The sequence below is a fragment of the Micropterus salmoides genome, unplaced genomic scaffold (genome assembly GCF_014851395.1).
Source record: "Micropterus salmoides isolate LMB-PRFRI ecotype aquatic unplaced genomic scaffold, ASM1485139v1 Ms_hic_scaffold_8, whole genome shotgun sequence".
In the NCBI taxonomy this organism is placed as follows: Eukaryota; Metazoa; Chordata; class Actinopteri; order Centrarchiformes; family Centrarchidae; genus Micropterus; species Micropterus salmoides.
Window position 1 is genome coordinate 35,533,912 of NW_024044570.1, and position 16,784 is coordinate 35,550,695.

Here is a 16,784-nt window from a genome sequence, read left to right on the forward strand (position 1 = left end):
ATTCTGTACGGGGGCTCCTTCGTTGAACGCAAACTCGCTGTTGCCGGGACGCTATCAAACATGAACTTTGGTAGAGATTTGAGCATCTGCAATCAAGTTACAACTTGTAGTTTCATGGCAAAACATCAAACTTCAGTGCCACACCACGGACAAGCCGTTGAAAAAAATCACAAGCTTCACAACATAGCATCAATGTGCTAGGGCTTTTTTGAGACTGTTTTCAGGTGGGTGTGGCTAACCTATAGGGACAATACATCACAGCATAAGCTTGACATTTCCTGTTGCCATAAGGCAGCACTACGACAACGAGTGAAGATCGGAATGTGGATGACTTCTGGGCCAGACTATAAATCAAAAATGTAAAGTTTGCAAAGCGAAGGCAACGCAAAGGAACTCGCAGGTTGAATATATTCAACTCAAGCGAGAAAGTCGCATGACGCAAGTCGCGATTGCCTATCAGCATTGAGATTGTCCGTACGTCACCAACTGCTCCAGAGTGTTGTGTGGAGAGGGCCAGGCAGACCGTGAGATTGAAAATCTGCTGGCCGGCGGAGAGCTGCTAAAGTTGGGCTCGAGGAGCAGGGAGCAGCGCAGTGTTTCCTCTATATGCATTCAGCAGCGGCGGTGCGCACTACTAAAAGTTCTCACAATCATTGAACTATGCACTACAAATGTTTTCACTCGTACACTATGCGAGCACGGCAGTGTGCAAATAAAATGCACCTCAGAAGGGAGTAGGTTTCTCATGCTGCCTATTTTTTATATTAATGTCTACAGATAAATGTCAGAAGCTGTAAAAATGAACACACAAAAGGCAAACATGAACAGTCCTATTTATAATGATTAATATTAACGGGGTTTTCCTGCTGTTAAGACTTAGGTGTGATGCCCAAAACATGTTGTGCCATCACTGTGGAGCAACAGAACCAACCAAATTACTTTCTCCAGATCTAAAGGTTGTAGTTCCTCAGTAGACTGATCTTTGGGTGTTGTTTATTTATTATCTGCTCTAGCTTTTCCAGCTATTTGTTCAGAGATGTCGTGAAAATAATTGCCCAATATGATGTGAAATTGCGTATTTTTCATTGGAAAACATCAAATTTTCTTGGGAGGACCCCCAAACCCCCCGACCAACACCAAAACATTCATCTAAAGCTCACATTAAACTGGGAAAACACTGCAGTTTTAAGCTATTCTGAGGTGCATCACATGCCCATGGACACGAGCAATGTTGCTGAGATATGTTGAAACACTGAAGTTTACTTGTTTTGTTCGGGGGGAGCTTCTCAGCAGCTAGCTTCCGTGCACTTCCGGTTCCAGTATTGTTCTTAGCGTTGTTAGCTCTGTTGGATTATTACTTCATATTTATGGGCATTGCTGGGAGAAAAGAAAGTGAGAAGGTTGAACTACCTGGTGAGTTCAGAAAACATGTGTATGTAACTTTATTCCAGCTCTCGCTGTACTTTACTGTGAACAAGTTAGCATAGCATAGCCCTGATCGATCCAAACTCCATTCAGAAAACAAACATTTTAGAAGTTGTTGTCTTGCTGTCTTGCTGACAGACCTGACACAGCATGAATTCATATGTTTAACAAATCTGCATCATGTTGTAGTTATTTTGGCATCAGTTTGACCTGTTTATCGCTATTTAATCACAGCAAAATGTTTACTTTGGGTTCATACAGCTGTAGTAATGGCGAGTTGCGTTTATTCGCGTTATCGCATTGTGTGTGAACACTCAGCAGTTGTCCAGCGATAAAACCCCTGCGAGGATTAAATTTGCGTTTGGTCTGAATGCCGCACATTAACAGGCTAAATAACATTATGTCAAAATACTGAATCTACATATACACTAAAACTGAAGCTTATTATAAACAAGAACATGTAGATTTAAGATAAACAAGCAAAGAAATCTCGATTTCATAAAAAGAAGTAATCAATCTTAATAAGTTAGGGAAATAATAAACAATAAAAGTGAATATGATGATCTGAATGAACTAAATGCTGTTTTAAGTATGACGGATAGTTAGAGTAAAGGTAAATTTAAAAGCAAGACCAACCAATAAAGATGTCCCTAGAGTGAAGTGCTTGCCAGTTAAGTATGTCATACATGAAACGTGTGTGTGGTCAGGATGCCTCAAGACAATCTAATAATATTACTGTCAACAATATTTAAAGGATGAAGATGTGTAATCAATAATGGGAAATAAAAGCTGTTAGTTTGTTTTCTTAGTAATTCTTAATAGACTGAAACAATGAATTGACTGATATAGAATTCTAAGACTAGAATTTGTTTTATTTCTCATAAATCAATATGAGGCCTATAAGAAATTTCAGAATCAATCCCAATCCCAAAAAAAAGTCCCAAGTGGAGACCATCAGTTAAATGAATAGCCAGCTCAACAGATGATTATATCTAGTACCAAACAACATGTTACTAACTTAAAAAACATTTTAACAGCTTTAAATTTTAGTCGTATTGGACTCAGATGTGTATATATTTATCATCTGCATATAAATATAAAACTCTGGCTTGGTGCAGATGAATGGGGAAATATGCCTTGCATATTGAGTTTGATGGCTGCTCTCTTGTCTGGAGTTGTTTGTGTTTTATTCATCAACACAGAACTTTGTAAAATAGTAGCTGTTTGATGTAAAGACTGCAATTATGGTCAGAAAATAAAGATGTTCTGAAGTAAACGGACACACCCACCCAGTTTCTCCAAATCCCGTGGGGAAACACTGAGGACTTTTTGATTATTTAATATATGCAGTGGTGAAAAACCTGTCTGGTATTTGGGAAAGTTTATCATTATATTCAGTTTTGGCTTTGGCTTCGGACAATAATTTTCGTTTCGTTTTAATATATTTTATACTTTCTATGAATATTATCCAATTAATCTTATTTCTGTCCTGTATAGACACCTTATTTTGAAAACCGTCACATTGTCACATGTTTCCGCGACCCTGTACGCAGGATAAGCGGTTGACGATGGATGGATGAACATTGTCACATGTGTATCTTCGTGCTAAATTCATGAAGTCCGACCCAGTTTGATAAATAATATTGTATGTCGTTCTCCTGTGGCGTAACATGAAGACTTCACAGCCTCTCTTCAGATAGGACTCTAACACTGCAGCACTTGTCTTTGTAAAGAGAGAAACTTTCAGTGGATTTACCATAAAGGCTTTAATACGTGTGCACTCCAAATTTTAAACACGAAATGGAAATAACACTCTCTAAATTCCTTATTTTTATCATTATTAGTAGGTAGCTCTAATGGCGTCATGATTTGCCTTTTGTATGTGTGGGCAGGATGATGACCTGGAGGAGGGGGAGGTCAAAGATCCCTCAGACAGGAAGATCAGACCACGTCCTATCTGCAGGTTCTTCATCAAAGGTAAGTGGTAAATAGGGGTGTGCAATATATTGACTCAATATCATTATCGCAATATACACTCAACAAAATTATAAAATCAACACTTTTGTTTTTTCCCCCATTCATCATGAGCTGAACTCAAAGATCTAAGACTTTCTCTATGTACACAAAAGGCCTATTTCTCTCTAAATGTTGTTCACAAATCTGTCAAAGGCTACGTTCGCACTGCAGGCCTTAATGCTCCATTCCGGATCCGATTTTTTTGTTTTCACAGTTCACATTACTGTTTAAATGTGGCCCATATCAGACTCCAGTGTGAACTCTCCACGGCCTGAAAGGGACCCGAATGCGCAGAAGAATAACACAATGTTGCGTGCATTTATGTCCATGCTGAGGTCGCATTTAAAAACATCCGATCTGTATCGGATTTGGACCACACATGAAAGTGACCAAAATCCGAACAGGAAAAGATCAGATTCCTGTTAACACTGTTATAAAAAGATCAGATCTGAGACCATATGAGCAAAAAAATCGGATTTGGGTCACTTTGAGTGTAGCCAAAATCTGTGTTAGTGAGCACTTCTCCTTTGCTGAGATAATCCATCCACCTCACAGGTGTGACATACCAAGATGCTGATCAGACAGCATGGTTATTGCACAGGTGTGCCTTAAGGCTCGACTATACTCTGGAGCGGATGCGCACACAGACCGCTGCGGATGCAGACTACTTCTGTTCTGGAGTCTGCCTGGCGGACACGTTCCACACATGCCCAGTAGATCGGATGGTGCCCTGGTAGCTCTAGTTGGCCATTTTTTATGTCCGCGCAGTTATGAAAAGTAGGAGGCACGCAGACGTCCACACAGACCCTACGCGTACCCCCTTTGATGACGATTTTTCGAGTACGCGCAGACGTGGAAAGTATAACCCTTGCTTTAGGCTTGCCACAATAAAAGGCCACTCGAAAATGTGAAGTTTCACTGTATTGGGGGGGTTCCGGAAACAAGTGGCCCAATCCCAATGTCCAGACTCACAGACTTTGAGGCGTGTTCTCGGGAAGTCCGTGAGGGCTTAGGGCTGTCCCACTGTCAAATTGTCAAGTGCGCGAGGGCTCTCTCGCGGACATTTTGAGCCCTTTTTAGACCCTTTTCTTAAGTCCGCATTTCTGCAGACTTTGCCTGAAGGAATTTCCCACAGTTCATAGCGGTGTGACGTGAAACACGGGGGTTACCGGGGGAAGCCCGGAAGCGACAGAAATATCATGGCAAATCTGCGTTATAAGAGAAGAAAGAAGAAAAACGAAGTCAGCAGAGTCTGTGAGGGTTCAAAGCTTAGGGCTTAGGGGGGACATTGGGCCAGTATCTGGTGTGACCTGCATAGAGAAATTTTGGAGAGGTTTTAGCGAGCGCCAAAGGAAAATCTCCAGCACCAAAATTATCAGAATTTGGGGGGGACGCATTTCAGCTATTCTCGTAATGTGTTTTAATACCCATTTATTAAACAACTATTGAGCAAGCAGAACAGAAACTTGACGTCTTTGACTTCCAGCAGTCACCTCTACTTTCATCCACAGCTGTATTTTACACTTGCAGCAGGCGCTAATGGGAGAGATGACTCCCTGTGATTTCTCCCAATATAAAAGCCATTTGTGCTTGAAGTGTCCCGGTATTCACCGGTACTGTCACTTTTACATTTTACTCTTTGGCGTACCGGCACAGGCACTCTCCTCTGCCCTCTTCAGATTACGTTCTCTGGGCACTACGTGATGCTCACCTGTTCCCGTTCTCGCCTGCCTGCTAATCTCCGTCGTGAGATCTGTGGTCTCATGCAGCTGTGTGTTTAAAGTTGCTCGTCAAAGTCACTTTTTGTGAACCAATCAATCACATCCTGGAGGAGGCAGGACATTACAAAAAAGGTAGACTCACTACAGCAAACTTTGTTGAACGCGTTTTGTATGCACTGTTTTTATTACTGACAAGTTAATAATTTACATAAACAAATCTAACCAATATGTAAAGCATTTTCTTGCCCAATAATTTAATTACTGAAACCAATGCACAAAAATGAAAGTGCTGTTTTGTCCAGCTGGAATTAATATTAGGCTACTAATGGTCAGTCAGCTATAGAAGCCTATACTATTACCTGAAATTATAATGAAAACACCAACATTAGCACTTATCAAACCTTAACCACAGTGCTGTAGACTAATATCAGAAAATGGTTTTATTTGTGAAACAGCTGAATCTCAACTAATAAATCTATCTATCTGTAGGCAGATTATCCAAATGAAGTGTAAACTGCAAATATATTGTACTAACATTATACTTTCTATCTAATGTTATAATATTTATTATTACACTAATTTATACCTTTACTCCTCCAGTTTGTGGATACATTTTCCTTTTTTTTATCATGGTCAGAAATAACAAGAAAATGCGTTTTGGTCATAAGGTAACTCATTGCCTTTACTGTATGCATACCGTTCATGCTTATTGTTTGCGAAGTCACCCCCCAAAGGCCCATTCTGAGCCAGGCCTCACGCAGTGCAACACATCTCCTTCGCATAGAGTTGATCAGGTTGTTGATTGTGGAATGTTGGTCCACTCCTCTTCAATGGCTGTGTAAAGTTGCTGGATATCGGCAGGACCTGAAACACGCCGTCGTATACGCCCATCCAGAGCATCCCAAACATGCTCAATGGGTGACATGTCCAGTGAGTATGCTGGCCATGCAAGAACTGGGATGTTTTCAGCATGTGCAGTACCAATATAATTGATGAAAAAAATGCGCTCCTTTGGCCTGTGATGAGGCCGCCTCTCTCCGTCTGCTCGAACCCGCAGAGTGGTGAATACAATGTCCCGCCCACGGTACTGTAACAACTGCTAATTGGTTACAAGTCACGAGTCATAGCCTATCAACACTGACTGAGCCATCACGCTGCTTCCTTCCTCTCAGCAGAGCTCCACAGACACAGAGCGAAATGAGCAGAACTGGTCAGTGTAGATTAAACCAGTTAACCATAACTACACTCGTTGCTGTAAGTGCAGCAAAACCAGGGGTACTAGTAAAAGGCTGATAATGCATCAGTACAGCAAGCAGGGACATGCACCAAGCGATATTTTAATCTGCTCTGTCTCGTCCACCGCAGCTGTAGTTTAGGTTTTACATGAGCACATGTGCTAGCTTGGCTAAATAGCTAGTTTGTCATAAACATGCTAAAACGAAATCTCTGTCTGTAGCCTGTTTAGCTGAGATGCTACGTACCTTAAAATTTAGCAAATCCTTGTAAACTCAGATGCTTGTTAAGAGAAAACAGCTCCTCCCTGCCAGCAGCGGAGGAGGAGGACTGCCACGGACTGCTGTCTTCAATCTAAACTTTACTCAGCAGTGTTTCCCATACGTTCATTTATTTGTGCCGGCCCGCCATAATATCAACGCTGACCGCCACAGATTGATTTTCATTATTTTTTTTATAGCTGGTAGTCAATATCGACTGCACGCACATGCTCACTTTTGTTGCCAGCAGTTTAGACATTAATGGCTGTGTGATGTGTTATTTTGAGGGGACAGCTGCACACACACTACTTTACATTGTAGCAAAGGGTCATTTCTTCAGTGTTGTCACATGAAAAGATAAGCGTGTGATTGAAGAGAGAGAGTAGGAAATGAATAAAAGAAAAGACAAGCGAGTCAGAGGAGTGAAAAACAGAAAGGACAAAAGTAAGATGATGTGTGGCTTAGGAAGACAACGAAACTTGGTTGATGTTATTGGCTGATTTAATATTATAACAGATGTGGATTGGAACTGTGTCTTTACACTGCTGCCAACTTTTGTCTATTCTGATCTCATCATAGTAAACCAATTAATTTGACTGGAAGACTATTTTAGAATATGTGTTGGTATTTTCCAAAAGAGGATGGCACAGGGCTGCTGCTGATTCTGTTTCTGAGGATAACCTTGTAGTAAAGATAACAGGCTTTCACTTGTGTAAAGTTTTGATACACAAAGAATGCTGTGGATTTGATTATACAGTGACCAGACGTTAGTAGTGATTTCTCCTGGATTGGACACTGACTAACATTCAAATTCCATGCATCACAGCTACAGTAAATTACTGTATTATTATAGACATAAAACAATCTAACGTTGTAAAAATATCTGTTATGGCTTTGGAGAGCAGATTACTTTGTATCGGCTCTTGTTATGTGAGTTGTTGTGCAGCAGGGGGAGCCATTGTACCTAACATAGATTTCAGATTCTTTTTCTTTTGCCACATGTAGTCAATAAGAAACTAAGTACTTAAAATATAGATTTAAAATGAACATAGTTTAAATGTCTGTCAGGAATAAATATAAAGGGTCCCCAATTTTCTAAGGTCAGGTTGCAGTATAGTAGATGGTGAAAGGCAGTGTGTTGTGTTTGCTGCCACAGGAGAGAAATGTAAGGCCTGTGTGTCTGTAACTTTACTATGGCATCTAGATAGTTAGCAGCTACAAGTTAGGCTAAAGTCAACTAAAATAGCCTATATCACAGATATGTTTCAGAGCTAGAGGTACAGTAATTACAGCACTCAGATGATTTATCATTTTTTCTTCTACAGCAGCGAATAAAATCCTGTGGCTCGTAGCTGCTAACTTGCTAGCTTTTCACCATGTGGACCAAGTCTCTGAAGAGTAGAAGACACACTAGTAACCTTAAACAGGGCCTCTTAATATATTTTCTGTGGCATCAAACACAACACATAACCTTTCACTCACTATTGTACTTAGGGCTGAAATGATTCATCAGTTAAATCGATTACTAAAAAAAATTAGACTCAAATTCTTTTGTTTAATCCATACTATACTATATAGCGCACTGTATCGAACAGACCTTTATTACTGTGGCACATCGCGCTTACGCTGTGTGAACACGACGTGATTATGATGCCGCTAATTGCAAAGTTGAAGGAAGAGAGTCTGGGTTGTTCACTTACACAGCTGTTCCCATTACCAGTGGTGCCTCCGCCGCCAAGCAAAAGTACTTCTTAGACGATTCAACGATGAATCGATGAAATAATCTGTAGAAGCTTCGAGTACTAAAATCATTGATAGCTGCAGCCCTAACTGTACTGCAGTCTTAGCTTATCTACTCATTGTATGGCTAACTAAGGTAAGGAAACTACTTCTCAGCAGTAAAATTATGACTATGAGGATTGTAAACCATACTACATTTTGTTTCCTTCAGGAAATTGTACTTGGGGTATGAACTGTAGGTTCATCCATCCCGGAGTTAATGACAAAGGTAACTATTCCCTCATCACAAAACCAGACCTCTTCTCACCTAATGGAGCGCCTCCTGGAGGACCACACCCTCTCATCCCCAATAATCCCTGGGTACGTCTCCCTCTCCCACTACGTTTTGCAAAACAGTAAAGATGGTGCACAATATCTGTGTGCTTTTGAAGAAATTCTGCTGTAACATTGTTACAGTACATTATTACTTATAAATCATGAAGATTAAAACAATTGATCTGACTAAAATACTCAGCAACTGGATCTATGCCAACTGCAATTCTGACTGTGTCCCCATAGTGTGACAGTCGGAGTGTGTGTATAAATACAAAGAAACTTGTGAATTACTTTGTCACTGTTTTAGGCTGGACCTGCAGTGGAGGAGCTCCCTCCACCACCTCCTCCAGTGGAGCCTCCTGTCGAGAGTGCCTGGGAGAGAGGTCTCAGGCATGCCAAAGAGGTAAACACTTCCACGGCCTCTCATGGAAACAAAATTGAGCTGTTTGTTTAATGATACTCCAGACCTGTGTGTGTGTGTGTGTGTGTGTGTGTGTGTGTGTGTGTGTGTTGAAGCAGAGACAAAAGCGTTAGTGATTCAATAATAACACTCAGTTGCCAGTTTGTCTAAAAGTTTTAATGTTCAGTCTTTGTTTTGATACTTTTTGGAGGATGTAGTTTGGGGAGCTATTGAACTGTATTGCATTATCCAGAAAGGTGTTCAGTTATTTAGTGTACCCTCATTGATACAAATGGGATGGACAAAATAATAAAAATACCGGTCAGTATAGTCACACATTACACTGAGTCTACAGTCTCATTAAAAGCAGCAATAAGTGTTTTATTGTTTAATGTCAAGATGTTGGACCTCTCTTCACGTCATTGTAAAAAAGATTACTTTGTGGTATAGTTTCCATTTGCTGCATTTTATATCTGTGTTCTTTATCTGGTTCTTTGTTCCATAGGTTCTGAAAAAGGCCACCATCCGTAAGGAGCAGGAGCCAGACTTTGAGGAGAAGCGTTTCAATGTGACCATCGGAGAGGACGAGAGAGAATTTGACAAAGAGAATGATTTCTTCAGAGAACGCAGCTACCGCATCATCAGAGAGTATGACCTGCTCACATTGGGTTATCAGTTTAAACTAGGACACACATTATACAGTGTTATGATGCATAGCTCCATACCTGAACGTGGTCCTCGATCAATCTATCGAGAGAGAGAGAGAGAGATGATTGGGTTGAATATTAAGCTGGTTGAAGCACAAACATGGAAGCTATACTGATTAGTGCAGGCACATCTGCAGACAGCCTTGTCAGTGTTACTGCTGTGGGGTGATGTGAGTGCCCCCCTTGTGAGGTTTGGGAGTGAAAAGCATGTCTTGATGCTAGTGTTCTGTAATAAAATCTTCAAATAATTATTTGTAATAAGGGCCATGTCGAGCCTAACAAAAGATTTCACTTTCTGCTATCTATATATATATTTTTCCAAATCGTTGTCATTTATCATATAATAGTAAATTAATCATTTTTGGGTTGCACATTGTTAGTTGCAGTCTTAGTAGCTATACCAAATATGACGCAATCGTTTTTTTTGTCTTTAACACTGAAATGTTTTCCTCTTTCAGTGAAATGGACTTCAGAGATCCTATATATGGGTAAGTGGAGCGCAACTTTGTTGTCACTTTGTTGTCATTGTCACTTTTCTGTCCCTTGTCAAAACCTGAATCTTCATTAGGCCATAGTGTAGACAGATGTAGATGATGTACACTGTCCAGTGTGACTGATATTTATGCACCACTTTACTGCATAAACAGCACTATACTACATACTACTTTAAAATATACTACATCTTGCACTCTACAACACTACTTGCACCTTATAACTGTTTTACTTTACTACCAGCTCATGATTTGCATAGTGAAGCATAATGACTGCCTTCTATATTGTGCTTTAGTGTACTATTTATTTTATAGTTTTATTATGTTGTCTGTTTTTGTATTGACCTTGGACAACCTGCTGGGGACTACAGATGAAAATTAGTCTTCTGGCTAGATCTGGCATATTTACATTGACACAAGATGATATGTTCATTAATGTGCACTGTCCCTTTTAAATAAATAAAAATAATAAGTGCCAAAAAAAAAAGGAGAAAAGGCCATGTTTTTCTTTATGAAAAACTGTCAGCCTTTCAGATTTGAACAGCGGAAATATATTTTTAAAGCATGTGTACACATTTCTGGATCAATTTCTCAAATGTGCTTCCCTCTGCAGTGACCCATATGCTGATCCATACTATGACTATGAAATGGAGGCCCTATGGCGAGGTGGCCAGTATGAAAACTTCAGAGTGCAGTACACAGAAGCTCCCCTTCCGTACTACAGTGTGAGTTTCCTCCACAGTCATCGTATTTTTCTCTGTAATGTAAAAGGTTGTATCACCAAAGTGAGTCCTTCACCTTGAACAACTCAAAACGAAACAAAAACAACAAGTCCCTTATCTCAGCACTGGGCCAAGCTTGATTTACCCCCGTGTCACTAGTTTTGGTTTGTTTAGGACGAAGGAGCGAAAATGTGAGGGCTGAACCAGTCATGGCTGAACTGCCTACTCAACTAGCTTAAAATGACTTTTGTGTAGTTTACCAGTGCCTGATGAAGAACATGCTTTTGTGTGAAGCATCACATGAAAACATGAAGGAGTGGCCAGGCACAGGATAGCTTAACAAAGGTCAAAAAAATGGTTTAAAGTTAATTATCCTAGGGTCTGTTGGTTGATTTACTCAAAAAAAAAAAACATTGTGCATTGTAATTAACTTCAGTGTATTTGTGTCGCTGTGTCATGGGTAGGCCCAAAGCACGCCCACCCTATCAATAGTAACGGGAGGGATTTTTTCCCTGCCCTTGGAGAACTGGCCTCTACCCAAACTACTGCAAAAGTTCCAATTGATATATACTTGGCAAAAGCAAGAAATAGCCAGTAATGGTCAGAGGATTTTTTTTTGTTGTCATTTTTTAAATTCAAATTTTATGTGAAAACATTTTTGTTATTCAACATAAAAGCTCAAAACAATATTTTGGCAAAAGCCATTACTGGCTATTTAGTTATTAATCTCAATAAAGCAAGAAAAAAGTTTTGACTTTAGTTATTGGAGCATAAAAATGGTTTCCACGTATATGAAACGTGTATATTTGACAATAAATCAGCTGATTTGTATTAGAGCCTTATATAATTACAGATCTAAACATATCCGTGGCTTTAACAGCCGAGAAATGACAAATAAAAAAAGAAACATAGTATAGTTTGTCCACTAGAGGACACTCTGCAACCCCCTTGTTGGCAACACAGGCTTTGAACTCTACAAATCCACCACAGACCACAGCAATCATCTGAACCTTTTTTCCATAGTACTATTTCTTACAATAAAAAAAGTTCATTTTTCAGCTGCATTGTGTCTTGTTATCTTGATGAGGTCTGATAACTACACATAGCAAATGTTAGTCTTGTTTATGGAAAAACCCTGAAAAAAGAATATCAGACAATATATAGGAATATTGGATATTATATATATTATTGGATTTAAAATATGTCTTAAAAATCCCATATTGGTCAGACTCTAATTTGTATAATACAATGATAAAAATAAATTAAATGTGATAATACAAAAAAGTTATGTTTTGGGTCTATATTAATCTGGCAAACTTTCATCCTGATGGAATAAAAGGATTTTCTCCCTATTCCTGGGCGGTGCCTGGCTTTACATTTCTATTAATTTCTATCAAATTAAGGTAAACCTTTCATATCTTGTGAATAGTACTGTGCTGGGTTAGACTGGTATATGTGAATATCTCTGTGAATTATAGGCCCTAAATTTGTCCTTGGAAAGTTCATAAAATGTATCATTACAAAAAGAGTGGCAAACCGTCTTTAAAAGACATTTTTTATGTATAGCTGTCATTCTTGGACAAGGTTCCTTTCCTTTCCTGTAGCTCAAAGGCCAACTGAAATAATATCTCAAATTTTCTTATTCTCTACCAATTCCATGAAAAGTCCCAAACCAACAATAAATTGATCTTACTAACATAGTATACAACAAGTGCGTATCCTAAGTAAGCTTGATATGTTATTCCTCTCTGCCATAGATTTCAGTTAATGTCCAGTAACTATTAGAAACGCATCACAAGGTCTATTTTTTATTCTTTATTTATTCATTTTTTGAAAAATGTAGAGTTGTGCCACTTGGTTTTGTGTGAGGGCCATCGCAGCAAATTTGCAAGAAAACCTAACATGTCCATCTTGACAGGAGCGTGAACGCGATCACGACCCTCGGGAGCGTCACCGGGACCGAGAGAGGGAGAGAGATCACCGCGAGAGGGAGCGCCGGCAGAGAGAGAGGGAGAGGGAAAGGGAGCGGGAGCGAGAGAAGGAGAGGATGAGGCGAAAAGAAGAGTGGGAGCGGGACCGCATGAAGAGGGACGAGAAGGAGAGGCCGAGGATGCGTCCTCCTCGAGACACCAGGGAGAAGAAAGAAGAGGACAAACTGAAACCACGCTCTCCCCTCAGCCTACCACCAAAGTAAGTGACATTTTAATTGGTTTTAGGTTAATTGTGTTATTTAGCAGAAATGTTTGATTTCTTGAAACACTAGAAAAGAACCAAGACAGTCATTAGGATTTGTGGATTAAGTGACACAGTTGTACTTATTGGTTGTGGCTGACACACACAGGCATGCATCACTACTAGAGCCCGACTCATACTGGATTTTTGAGACCTATACTGATATTTTGGTCTTACAGCTTCACTCCAGCATTTTTGAAATAGCACTTTTACAAGATGACACCCTCTGCATGTCTTTATTTTTAGTTTTTGAAGTTTCATAGTCAGGAACAATGGAAAGAGTCTTCCTGGCAAACAGTGACCTAAAGCAATGACTGGTGAGCGTCGGAGTACATGATTTGATTGTCATGGAACTGTGACTTTCATGTTATGATCCATTATCGAAAGCATAATTATTTAACTGCCACTTTAATATTTCACAAATGAATATGAGATAAAACCAAACATTTTTATTTACATATAGGTACATTTTATCAGTAGCTTCGGCTTTACATAATGTATGATAGCTTGACCTGATAAAACTATGATGTGCAAGAATGGGGAATTTGCACATTAGCGAAGTTTGATTTGCAGAGAAATCTGTGTTACAGTTCCACTTCCCTTTCTTACCGTGGTTTCTGTTGACTGGTATTTGCTTACTTATTGATAAAATCTGTGTAGCACTAAATATGACGTGCGTCATTTGAGACGTAGGATAATTAAATGATATGCATCGGAGGTTTTCTTTTAACACACAGCTGATGAGCTGTTTTTGTTACCGTGTGGTAGCCCAGTAATATAAGTATGTCACCTCATGACATTGTTAAGCATTGTTTGAGACTGAGAAGATGACCATAAATACTACTATAATAAATATTTTGTAAAACAGTTTGATTATGCTGGCAATGTGTCAAATCTCCCCCTGTTTTTGAAGCATTTAAAAAAATGAATACTTTTATAAAATTTAAGTGGGGGTGTGATGAGACACCTAAGTTACGAGACAAGACACAGTATTGGGTTCACAGCATCAAGTAGAGATGAGATTTAACAATATGTTTTAACAATGCCAAATTATGTGAAAAGTTTGAACATTAAACACTTACTTTACTGCATTCTTGCAAGTTTTCTGCTTTTCCCGCATCAGTTTACGGTGGAAATGTGTTTATTTATGGAAATGCAAAATTCATGTGGCAGTTGGCAATTCAGAATATAATGTTATCTAATGCAGTGCAGCTCTCAGGCATTCTGTGTTGCTTTCAGATATGTTTCTCCTGTAGATCAGCTTTTATTTCACGCGATGTGCCGATTGTTTAGACATCTGTGGATAAGCAGGCATTTCAGTCATATTTAATAGATAGAAGCAAAACAGCAGAAGAAAGATAAATGCATCAGAAGTTCTGGCAGTGACTTCAGCGACTATGGTAATAAGGTAATGTTGACCTGCACACAACAGAGACATGGTTTCCCTAATCATTCAAAATCAATGCAGAACAAATGATTTTCACCCGCACGCTGTGTGAGCACAGTAAGTCACGGTTTTAACTGCAGAGCAATGTGTGTGCATAGCGAGTGAGTGGATGGGCGAACGTGAGAGGGTGAGCAGCAGAAGGTGACGCTGAAAGCGAGCAAGTAATAAGTTGGCAGTCTGGCAGTAAATGTAAAGTGTAGTTCAGTTAATAAAGTGTCGTTTCCACAACTGCTGGAAAGTGAAGGTGGTCTCCCTGTGCCTCAGACTCTGGTCTAAAGGCTGAGCAGGACGGGACGGGTCGGAGTCACTCGACTACACTCACGGTAGGATGTTTCAGGGGGGAAGTAGCATAAACACAAACACAATAGTAACAGGATTAAATAACCAAACTAATCAACATGGGGAAAATGATGTCGGTTAGAGGCTTTTTGGTTTTGATTACTCTTCAATTGACCGTCCAGCCCTAAGCACAAGGCTCTTTCTTCCTCCCTGGAAGTTTGCAGAGTCTTCCCTGGTGCTCTGTGGTGACTGCGACACAGCGTCACTAGAGCTGGAGGCGGGACCAAATTTGACGGAGTAATTCCTCTATGCAGGACAAATGCTGCAATTCAGGGAAAACCCGTTAGTGTCAGCAACTGCAAACCAACACCCATATTTTGTTATTGTGTGCAATGATGATTGACGTGATGTTCTTGCACAATATTACCTGCCAGAGGAGAAGTGGAGAAGTGGAACATTGTCTGAACACACGTTTCCCGATGAGCTACACTTGAGCATGGATGAAGAAGAACTTGTTGGAAACTACCTGCAGTATCTACTGATACAATGCAGAAAGTTAGAATTCTCTGTTGAAGATTTTGAAAGGGTAGTGGTGTCCAGTGAAATAAAAGATTTAAAAAACTGATGCAGGTAGTACAAATGACCACAATAGCTCAACTTTAACCTCTTCTTTTGGAATATTTCTTATTTATTCACTTTATGATCTGCAGTAATACAAATGTTCAATGTTACTGCGACTGCAGCAGTCACTTCTGTACATGAGTAGAACTGTATGTGTATTCACAGTGAAATTAGATTTTTTGATTTGTGCAACTCTTAGTCGATCAACTTTGGGTTGCCAGACGATTGAATTCACCAAAACCTCCGGTTAATTTAAAGAGAGTATATAGTTATTGTAGTTAATATTAAATTAAGTTTACTATACCCAAACCTCAGAAGCATGCCTGTAATTTGGAACAGCCCTCCCGTTTTGCAAATATGATTAAGTCTCTGTTGCTCTGAGTTTCCCTTCACTAACAGAAAAACTGTGTTTCCACTTCGTCAGAGTCAGTAGGTCTTAACAAGTCTTAATATGTATTTAAATTAGATTTAAGACTGTAAAGTTGACATTTCACTACAGGTTAATGGAAGACATTTGCTTCAACTGGTTTTGGTCGTAACTTGCTGAAGAATGTATTCAACCTAATGCATTTTTTATTTGGATTTTTTAACACTTTCTTTTTATTTAAACAAACAAACAGTAGGTCCACGCAAAGTTCAACTTCAGCTTGTGCAGTTAACTGAGCCTCCTCCCACCAGACCTGCTCATGTTTCTCCTGAAGGCTGCCCAGGCTTATTCATTAAACCTACAAAGGTCAACAACACTCTATTAATCGTTGTTGTACTCTGAAGGCCTTATGGGTTTATATGCCCCACTTCCTTTTTTTAAATTCCTTCCTCAAAGGTATCGTTCTGTTGATAGGAAAAATTGTTTAAAGAGCTAAAAATAGCTCTTGTGTTGTTGTTCTATTATGCGCTACTTATTGCTCACATGTAGCTCAAAATAGAACACTATGTTCTTGCATCACTATGGACTTTCACATTCACTGGACCTTTTGTACTTGCACTATGTATGTAACACTGCGCCCAGATAATTATGTCATTCCAAGTATGTGCGCCTGTCTAGATTTATGTTGGTGATAATTAAAATTATCTTTGGTACATGCAATATTATGCTTAAAACAGGTTGTGCAAGGTCCAAAGGCCCTTTCTGTATTAATTTAAACAAAACATACTCTCACTAGTTAAAATGCTTA

At 39.5% G+C, this 16,784-nt stretch overlaps 1 protein-coding gene across 9 annotated transcripts in view; it reads left to right on the forward strand.

Moving 5' to 3' along the window:
- zc3h18 (zinc finger CCCH-type containing 18) overlaps positions 1 to 16,784 on the forward strand; it is a 40,914-nt gene that overhangs the window by 3,234 nt on the left and 20,896 nt on the right. For all 9 annotated transcript variants that reach the window (XM_038705415.1, XM_038705414.1, XM_038705411.1 and 6 more), the window contains 7 exons: positions 3,318 to 3,402; positions 8,607 to 8,755; positions 9,018 to 9,113; positions 9,616 to 9,758; positions 10,276 to 10,305; positions 10,922 to 11,033; positions 12,949 to 13,220. In XM_038705415.1, the coding sequence (XP_038561343.1) occupies positions 3,318 to 3,402; positions 8,607 to 8,755; positions 9,018 to 9,113; positions 9,616 to 9,758; positions 10,276 to 10,305; positions 10,922 to 11,033; positions 12,949 to 13,220 (887 nt within the window). The remainder of the gene's footprint in view (positions 1 to 3,317; positions 3,403 to 8,606; positions 8,756 to 9,017; positions 9,114 to 9,615; positions 9,759 to 10,275; positions 10,306 to 10,921; positions 11,034 to 12,948; positions 13,221 to 16,784) is intronic.